The sequence below is a fragment of the Amaranthus tricolor genome, chromosome 7 (genome assembly GCF_026212465.1).
Source record: "Amaranthus tricolor cultivar Red isolate AtriRed21 chromosome 7, ASM2621246v1, whole genome shotgun sequence".
NCBI classification, from domain to species: Eukaryota; Viridiplantae; Streptophyta; class Magnoliopsida; order Caryophyllales; family Amaranthaceae; genus Amaranthus; species Amaranthus tricolor.
The window spans coordinates 11,724,736-11,735,611 of NC_080053.1; the positions used below are offsets into that span (position 1 = coordinate 11,724,736).

Below are 10,876 nucleotides of genomic sequence, written 5' to 3' on the forward strand. Positions count from 1 at the left end.
CAGTTTATTTTTTTAGATGCAATGCTTTGTTGTTTGATTGCTGTTAACTAAGTTAACAGATGATTTGAAAAAAAAACTTCAAATCTTGTTTAAGGATGAAGAGGAAAAGTCTGCTGTTAACTAAGTCAACAAAGATCAAATTGTTAAAAAAATTAAGAAAAAAAAAAAAAAAAAAAAAAAACTGGGTCGGATCCGGAATACAATTTTAGCTATCCGGAAAACCGGGTACCCGGTTTTTCGGAACCGAGTCGACCCGGTATCCGGTTTTGACTTTTGAACACCCTAGCTGTTACTAACAGCGACTTTGGGCTTTTAATTTTTTTTTTTTCACTTTCGCTGTTACTAACAGCGACTCTTCCCGATGCTAGGCTTGGATATACGGACGCTTATTTTGGGAAATAAGTTTTCACGGAGCTTATTTTTGGAATTAAGTTGTTAAATAATCTTATTTTTTTCAAATTTTCGACTTTAGTAAGTATCATGGTGATTGAGCCCAAGGTCTAAGAATATAACCGATAGCCAAAATCAATACGCTAAACACTCCTTGTATCGTGGCAAATCGTGTTCTGTATAAGGATTTGTTTTGAAATTAAAATCAAACTGTTATCTTAGATGGTGTTTTATTTGTTTTAAAAAAAGTCAGAAAATATGTTGGAGGCCGTTCTATGTGGACATTAGGGATCCATCAAAACAAAATTTTTGCTTATCTTATCAAAGGTACATTGAGAAGGTTTTGGAGCAATTTGAAACGACAAATGCAAATCTCGTCTCTAGAGCTGTGTAAAAGTGATCCGACCCGAAATCGAAAGTAAACCGACCCAAAAAGGTGTTACTTTTTAATGTTTATCAAATTGACAATATCCGAACCGAAGTTGTACCCGAACCGGTTGACAACCGAAAATGGGAAAGCTGAACCCGAGCTGTAGACGGTTTTTATAACCGACACATAACCGTTAACCGAGATTGCCCGAACCTAATAATGACCGACCCGAGTCATATCCGACCCAAATCATACTGAAATCAAACTCAATCCGGCTAAAACCGACTTAACCCGAATGAATTTTAGATCGAACTGTTGTAAACCTGAACCGATTTTTAACATAGAAATTTGATCGATTCATATTCAATCATCTTATTAGTTAATCTATTAAAGTGATAGATATTTTAATAAATTAAATTTTATAAATACATGGTTTCATATATTTAGAGTTAATAATCAATGGTCAATGTTTATTTAACTACTTTTAATTAAATTAGATGAAAGTTGATAGAACTTTATAATTTAATTTCTGGTCAAACAAGTTAAAGTAACAAAGTAATAATTATCACTAATTGATTTGCATTTTTAATGTTTTGCTTTAAGTAAAGGAAATCTTATCATCAATTAAAAAATGACTAATAACTTGATCTGATATTGACTCGATCGATAGTAGTTAGTAATACGTAGCCAAATACTATTTTTTTATAAAAACCGAACCAATTTGTACTTTGTAAAACCAAACCAGTTATTAACCCATGATAACTCTCGACCGATTGATACTTGACACGAACTTCAACCGCCACCGAACCGATGCGAACTCGATAGTTTGAATAACCGATCTTCATTTGAATCGTGACGAACCGACCCGACTCGAGTGCGACCCGTCGTAACATGCAACCGAAAAATAACCGATCTGAAATACAATCGAACCAACCTGAATACCTGTACCCGTCTCAAAGATTTTAGTATTGCAAATGTAGTTGAAAGATGGATGGTTCTAGTTCCAAAGAGAACAATAATTACATGTCATCAGTACCATATATTAATGCGGTGAGAATCATCTATAATTGATATAAAATAAATATTCATTTAAGACTTTTTAACGTGAAATAATATTAAATTAAACTGAATTGCTAAATTATATTAAATTATTTAATATTTAATACGTTATTATAAATTTTAAAATTAAAACACTTACTTTAATCATTTATAAAAAAAATCAAATTAAAGTAGTATTTAAGATACTATGTTTAATATAGTCCTATATATTACTCAATTAATTATATATATCTTGACCTTTTCAAATAAGTTGTACTTCGATTAGTAAAATCATTACAGCCTATCATAAGAGATATAGCTTATGCCAAACTAATTTGTCTCATCTGTTATAATTATTATATATTATTTTATTGCCCAACCGGATCAAACTTTCATTTTCATTTCTAATTAAGCATTCATCTCTTTTCATTAATTAACATCTTGTCTTGATTTGATATTACAACAAAAGGGTACTTTATTTATCAAATCTTAGTATTATAAATGGTATTGTAATACTATTAATTCAGTATCCCTTCTCGACTAAGATTCTTTAAATAGCAGATATGTTATATTTGTACTCTCTTTAACGAAAGGACAAAAATTGCACGCATTCAAATAAATCCCGTAAAAATTTACCCTGCAAATAATATACGTACGCCTCATCTGAAAAGACACCTAAACCAAATTAAATTTATATAATTTTTATACTTGAATCCGGTAGAACATATACTATATATTCAAATTTCAAAAAAAAAATCATGCAATTTATTTTTATATGTCCATCTTTTCATTTAGATCAATTTCTTTTGTTCGTCGTCCTTTTCTCACTTTTATTTTTAAAAAAAAATTTTTTTTTTTGGCACATAACCAATGATACCAATGGAGACTTTACTTTCACTTTTCAAATTTTGTTTTCTATTCTATAATTAATTATATCATCAATCTCCTCCATGTGTAATATGTTATTTTCCATTCTTTTATTTCAATTTTTAAACACACTCTTTCTCTTGCCATCTTACATGTGTTTCTATGAGGGTGTTACATATGCAACATTTTTTTAACAAAATATATCATAACATACAGTAATACAATGAAAAATAAAAAATAAAAATTCATTTGTACATGTCATGCATGGAAAGTCAAAATCAATATCCATAAAAATAATTAGTTTAGATCAAATACACACACACATACATATATATATATATATATATATATATATATATATATATATATATATATATATATATATATATATATATATATATATATATATATATATATATATATATATATATATATATATATACATATATATATATATATATATATACATATATATATATATATACATATATATATATATATATATACATATATATATATATATATACATATATATATATATATATATACATATATATATATATATATACATATATATATATATATATACATATATATATATATATATACATATATATATATATATACATATATATATATATATATACATATATATATATATATATATATATATATATATATATATATATTAATTATGAGTATATTTAAAAAAATAGATACAAAATACTCCAAATATGATTATGATAATAATATTATGTACGTTACGTACAATTAAGAAGAGTACACATATATACTTCTTTGTCTTATGATCTTTTGTCATATTTTTTTTAAGGCTCTCATTGACACGTAGAATATAATATTATAATATATGGTATAGTAAAATAAATAGAAGTAAGGAGAAAATATATAATAATAATAATAATAATAATAATAATTAAGAGTAATAAGAATAGAAAAGGGCATGCATGATTAATACTTAGTTATTATAAGTATTAAATAATTGGATAGACCAAAGGTCTTCTTCAGTGGTCTCCCAGTTGAAAGGTTGATCAGGATGCAATTGAGGAGGTCCAATGTTGCTTATTTGATCCATGGCTTGTTCATGATGATGATGATGATGATGATGATGATGATGATACGAAGACGGATTATCCATAGAAGGAAGATAAGGTGGATGATGATCATGATCATTTGAAGATGAAACGACGTAGTTTTGAATATTATTTGTAGATAATGCAGAAACAGAATTAGTAGTTGGAATAATTTCATGATTATTATTATTACTATTATTATTATTATTATTGTTGTTATCAGAAGAGTAGCTTAAGCTGATTTCATGTCTTGAATTACTGCTACTTTCAGCTTGCTTTAGATGCTTCTGAATCCTTGTTCTCCAATAATTCTTTATTTCATTGTCTGTTCTTCCTGGTAAATGCTTTGCAATCTTTGACCACCTATATATACATAATTTCATTCTCCTTTTATCAATTTCATGTTGTTGATTAGCAAAAACACTAAAAAGATAAATAAGAGTATACAAATTATCGTATGCTGAGATGGTGATTTGACTAAGAGATACGTCTTATAAATATTTTGAGAATATAAACTTTTTATTTGAGATCGTGTCACTGAGAAATGGTTTCTCACAAGAATAGCTCATAAAAAGTTAAACCATCAATTCTTAATACCGTATAGCTAGTTAGATCCGTTAAACAAGGCCACATCACATCGATCGTATTGTAAAGGTTCTCCGCGTTGTAAAGTTGTAAAAAAATGTGTTTTAGGCCATATCAGCGGTTATCTTATGGTTTTGATCGACGTTTAAGGGTTGCGATAACCGCATCACTCTCGTTACAGCTTTACCGTTCCGTTACCGCAATTTACCGCATTTTTACGCTAAATCTTGTCAGTTTTTTATTCGATTTGAAATTAACTCAAAATCTAACAGTTCTGATGGGTACCATTGATCGAAAACTTGATATGTAATTCAAAGATAACCTGATACGAAAAAAATAGGCAAAACCCAACAATAACTTGAACCAAACCGTTTTGATTCAATTTTCCAACTTTGTCAAATATTTTAATTTTACATCATAATTTTTTATCGAAAATTCACTACACGTTTAACCATTTTTTGTATTTATTGAAGTCTTAAAAGCGGCAAATTGAATCTTTTCAAATGTGATTTTTTAAAAAAAAAGTTTTTTCATTTATAAATATAATTATAATTAAAATGTTTTTTGAAAATCTTTGACCTATTGAGTCTATCCAATCGATCGAAATTGACAATAAACTAACCTAAAATCTCGATCTATAGTTGTCTCAATCTAAATCCTTTTTGCTCGGCCATTTTGATAATTGGTTAAACGAGTTCAGGTCGAGTTTTTTCGATCAGATTAAATTTAAGTTGGGTTTTATCCGGCTGAGTTGGATTGAATTTCAGTCATCCTAAAATGTGAGATTTTTTTAATACTTTTTTTATCCTTTAAAATAAAGTTATACTCCCTCCGAACTAATTTAATTGTCCCATTTTTTTATTTGGCAAAGTCTTTTTAGTTGTCCCATTTCTATTTTTGTCAATCTTTTTTTACCTAAATATCCTTAGTTCACACAAGTAATTACGAATATACCCTCATAAACCTTACTTACCCAACTACCTTCCACTACTTACCTTCCACTACTTACCCTTTTTAATAGACCCCACACCATCCTTAATAACCGTGCCTAAGCAAATGGAACATCTAAATTAGTTCGGAGTATAACTTTTTTGTTTTTATAGAATTTATTTTACAAAAAAACCAACATACTCATTTTGAGACTACCATAAAAAAATTACCAACTCAAATGCAAAAATTGACTAAAAGCATATATAGTGGGTCGAAAGTTGACAAGTTTTAACACGAGTCAAAACGATCGATTTCAGACAATAGTTGAATATGGAGAAGTTTTTTTGGGTATTTTTCAAATCAATTCACATTTGAATTATAGCCATAATTTTTTTATTTTGGTACACTAATTTTCAATTAAATTTCTGATTAATTTTAAGACTGAATCAAAATTTCACCTGTATGAAGTGGTTTTAAAAAGTTTGAATTTTATCTTATACATGCCCATTTATGAGATTCTAATGGCATGAAGCATTGAGAACAATGTAATGTAATTGTTACATCAAAATGATGTACATAAGTTTCTTTAGGTTTTCATTTTGGGTTCTTTCCGAATGTCATTTACTTCTGAAAATATTTCCATAAAAAAAAATTCGTTTTTGATTAGGAAAAATTTGGAGTTAGTTTTGAAAATTCTTTTCGCTTTTTTTATAAGTGGTGAGAAGAAAATCTGAAAAGTAAACAGCAAAATCATCCATTATTTTGGCTTTTTTTATTTAATATTTTTACATCACTTATTTTTAATTTAATATTTAGATGATCTACTACGACTTAATTCTATAAGCTATCCAATTATTAAGAGATCAAAAAATTTAGTACTCTTATATAGAAGTACTATCTACACCTATACAAGATATCAATACACTGTTCATCTCAATTTGAAACTTTTTTTTTTTTTTTTTTTTTTTGATGTTTTTCTTGTTTTACATGGTATTTCTATTTAGATATAGACTCTATCAATCTCCTTTAATCTCATCTAAATATTTCAACTATCTTATAATATTATCCAAACATAATTAAAATTTCTCCCATCAATTATTCCAAAAAAAAATTATCTTTGTATAAAAGTCACCTATGCAAAATGAGGGTAGAAAAGCTATAGTTGAATTATAAATCTCTAAACGATTTATAGTTTAATTAGTTTGATAGGAAAACTTGGTTATGAAGCTATCTGCATGGATGGCTATGAGCAGCCCTATCGCTAATATAATGTAGTAGCTGACTTTTCGGTGTTAACTACTACTCGTCCTCTTTGAGTTGCATCAAAGAGGAATTGGTGAATTTTTAAGAACGTGGTAATAAATAAAAAGAGAGAATAAATTGTGCGGATGAAATTAAAAGATAGTAAAAAATGTATGGATAAGATTAAAAGAAAATTTTGGCCATTGTCTAAAAATAAAAATAATGCAAATTAACTAGGATTGATCAAAATAGAAAATAATGCAAATTCAATGGAACGGAGGGAGTAATGCTTGTGGGACTTGTACTTGTGCATCTATAGTTGTTAAGCATATAGACTTGCCTTCTACATAAAATAGTACTAATAATATAAAAATTGTATAAATTCATTATTATTCACCAACTATCTTTTAAAAGTATATTTAAATATTTATCAACTGATTATCAATTATCATCTCACGCAGGTAAACTACCCAGTAAGTAAATATAGCTAAGTTCGACATAGCCATGCAATTAACAATTTGATTTTATTAGTTTCAAATTTATTGTCTAGACAAATTAAGGCTCCAATTAAAATCTTCTTAATTCTTGAATAATATAAAATATAATATAAAAAAATATTAATTGTGAGTTGTTTAAACACATACATAGAGACCTGAGTGTTATGGTCATGAAAGTTAGTATTGGAGTGATTCTAAGTATATTTTCAAAACTTTCCTTGACACAACAATAATTATACTTGTTCCATTTTTGATGTTGGTGATGTAAATTGAAGAATATTGGGAAAATGAAACTAATAAATTTTTGTGTTGTTGCATTAGACGAAAAGTAAACCTTGTATTTGTAGGAGTTTGTAACAAAGTGGAATATAACTTTTGCTCTTATTACATCCTTTATTTATGGCCAATATAAAGAAATGAGCTAAAGGTACCAAGTTCAATTGGAAGGCTACAAACTAGTTCTTGCCCAAAAGAATCATGAGAAAATGCATCATATGATCATCATCATATCCAAAATATTCCGCTTATAAAAGTTATAATCTGATTTTGAAAAAGATAAAAAAAGGGCATATTATAACTTTATCAAAAGAGATTGCGATAAAAAACCAATTATTAAATTAGGTGCATAGATAGACGTAAAGAGAAGGGTTTAATTTCAATCTATTCTAATAAGACCGTCTCATTTGCCTTTAGCATTCTATGTATTCACTAATTATATTTTTCTCTTTTGTTATGGTAATAAAGCTGCGATGAAATCACTACATTTTAATTTCCTCCCTTATGTTAGAATATGTTTAGAAAAAGTTATTAATTTTATTATCGTTGCATATTAGGGGGTGTGACAACTATTTTTTTTATGGTATTTTTTGTTGTCTTTTAGCATTTGGCTATTTGATTGATTGTGTTTGGTAAATGATTTTTAAGCTAGTCAAAAAGATGGCTTTACTTCATTATTGACTTTTGTCTTTTTACCCACTTTTCTATTTCACAACTAATATTAAATAATTAATTTTTACCAAATACTTTCATTACTGGCTTAAATAATTGGTTTATGATCAATTAGTATTTTTAGCTGGTCAAATCAGCTAATAACTATAACCAACTATTATTCGTCAAACTTACCCAAAAAATAAAATAATAAATTCTCCTTTTGATTATCAAACTCCTCTTGGTGAAACTAGGCTAAAGTGGCTTGAATTCTCTACCCTTAATTAATTATATCTTCTCAAAAAAAATTTTAAAAAAATTAAAAAAATGGAGAGCCACATAAAAAGTCATAAACGTGTTGGATAAAATAATCTCCACATGTTACATGTTACATGTATAACACATGCATGTGATTATCCCTTAATGGAAAAACATCACATGTTACACGTTCATCTTATCAACTTGATTTATGCTCTAAAATATGCTTACTATGATATACTCAAAACATATATAGTTCAAAATTCACCATTTACTTTATGTTAAATTTTGTATTTAATTATACATATGATGTCCAAAGTATACTTAAAATAATTTATTAGCAATTTAATATGTGATGTAAAAGTATACAAATAAAGCCCAAACAAGGTAGCCTCATTAGTATGCAACCAAACCAACACGTTGTAATTAATGTCAATCTTTTTTTTCTTAAATATTTCATATAGTCATATTAGTAGCCAGTAAAACAATTAAAATATTAATAAATAAAATTATTATATAGACAAATACGTATTTAGTTATATGAGAATATTAGGATGAATACGAAGAATTTTCAATAAATTTATCTTTATGCTAAACAATAAATAAGACGATCTTTATATTCTATCAATTTATGAGAATTATTAACGAGAAAGTAAACTTAGTCCATAAATAGGTTACTTTGTGGCCAGAACTTACCAAAAGTATAGAAGCTTTTATTAAAAGGATACACGAGGGGACGAATCTAGAAAACTACTATAGCATGGGTGGACCTTTGCATGTGTACTTAACCAGCAAGTACTCTAACTAAATGTCGATAATTTGTAATATTAGCAAATCATTTCTATTTGAAAGAATTTCATAGAGTGGGGCTTTTTTATTTTAATTTATCTTTTTTGTCTTTTTTCGGTGTCGTTTCTGACAATTTTTTGGCCCTAAGCGAAAATAAAAAAAGGCCCTTATATAAGTAAGTTTTGGGTTTTTTTTCTCCAACTGTGTAGTTTAATAGTCATGCGCTTAACTGAAAAACTTAATGTTGCAAGTTCGATCCATGCTAGAAGCCACTTATATATACAAATATTAATTTTTAATTATAAAGATTAACTCAATTTGATCCCCTTTATAAGCTGGCTCCTAGACATTTATAGCTCAAAACTACTCTTAATAACAACTCTATTTTTTGCGGTGATTTACAAATCAGGATAATATTTCAAAATAAATAACCGAATCATGACTTTGGTAAGCGCATATGGAGATTCTCCGACTAAATTAGAGCCGTGAAACTTATTGATGAATAAGAATCAGTTGTTTGAATCGTGAAAAGATTAAATAATTAGATGCAATAATTATATTTATGCATGGAATATAATTAGTAATCCATGAGTATACCTGTTACCCCATTTAGCATGCAGTTCCATGATCAATAACTCTTCATCCGGAGTTATATTACCTCTACGAACATCTGGCCTTAGATAATTTAGCCATCGAAGTCGACAACTTTTTCCCGTACGTTTTAGGCCTAACATCAAAATCAACAAAATTATAATAAGAATGATAATTATAAGTTTGCTTAGGGATTAAAGATTTTTTTTATATTTTTATAATAAAAATTTAATTTTTATCGCCTTCCGTATAAATCATTATATATCCTTATGATCTCATTCTATTTACTTGTAGAAAATTATCCTTATCACATAAACCAAAAAATATAAAAGTAATAACAACTTTATTTTAGTTATATCTAATACCATTAAAATAAGAATAATTTACGAATTATAGTCTTAATGTTAAGCATTTTTGCAAATTACAGCTTTAATGTTTAATTTTTGCGAATTACTGCCACCAAAGTATTAAAGTTTTATAGGTTCAGGCCAAAACACGTAATTTCGACCATTTTAGTGGTCAGAATTTAAGGTTAAGTAGTCGAAGTTCTGTATTTTTAGCCTGAAGCTATAAAATTTGATATTTTAGTGGTTGTAATTTGCAAAAACTAAATATTGAGATTGTAATTCGAAAAAACGCTAAACTATAAGATTGTAATTCGTTAAAATAATGAAGAAATTGTACCTGCTGATCTAGCTAGGGAGTTCCAAACACCTTCACCATGATTAGCAATATAGTTGATTAGAATATAGTCTTCTTCCATAGTCCAAGGACCTTTTCTTACTTCATTATCTAGAGGTGAAACTTGGCTTGCCTTTTTATCCATGCTTTGGGTTGGAACTTATTGTACAACCTTTCATGTGTCCAAGCCAAGAGACCCCATCATGCACTTATCCCCACTATTTATAGATCCCTAAACCCCTCTCTCTATGCTAACTATTTGTCTTTTCTATTTTTTTATACAAATTTTCAAATAAGACGGTATTACGTTTAAACCATTTTCATTGGGCTAACACAATGTATATCTAATATTTTAAAGTGATTATTTATATTTTTAAAGTACTTATTTTTTATAGTTAAAGTGATCACTTGAAAAAATAAACTAATTATATGAACTGGTTTTAAGATCAAACGATCTGATTCAAATTTTTTTTTTATTTATTAAAAGATAGGTTAAGAAAATGAGATAATTAGATCAGAAACAAACACATGACTTTATATAGAAAAGTGTAATTTCCTTGAAACAAGATTATCATTTTTATGTAGAGAATAATGGTTTAACATACAGTGGTTAAAAATTA

The 10,876-nt window shown here is 27.4% G+C and overlaps 1 protein-coding gene across 1 annotated transcript; it reads right to left on the reverse strand.

Moving 5' to 3' along the window:
- Positions 1-3,602: 3,602 nt before the first annotated feature.
- LOC130818733 (MYB-like transcription factor EOBII) lies at positions 3,603-10,432 on the reverse strand. Its single transcript, XM_057684920.1, has 3 exons — positions 10,260-10,432; positions 9,582-9,711; positions 3,603-4,119 (listed from the first exon to the last, which is right to left on the reverse strand). The coding sequence occupies exons 1-3, from the start codon at positions 10,399-10,401 to the stop codon at positions 3,642-3,644; spliced, it is 750 nt and encodes a 249-aa protein (XP_057540903.1). The 5' UTR covers positions 10,402-10,432; the 3' UTR covers positions 3,603-3,641.
- Between the last annotated feature and the right edge of the window lie 444 nt (positions 10,433-10,876).

What these genes read in the sequence shown, in the direction of transcription:
- LOC130818733 (XM_057684920.1), bottom strand. Translation starts at nt 10,401, where the DNA reads ATGGATAAAAAGGCAAGCCAAGTTTCACCTCTAGATAATGAAGTAAGA. An exon ending in CTCCCTAGCTAGATCAGCAG is followed by an intron (nt 9,712 to 10,259) that starts GTACAATTTCTT and finishes TTTTGATGTTAG; the next exon opens with GCCTAAAACGTACGGGAAAA. An exon ending in CATGCTAAATGGGGTAACAG is followed by an intron (nt 4,120 to 9,581) that starts GTATACTCATGG and finishes ATGTATATATAG; the next exon opens with GTGGTCAAAGATTGCAAAGC.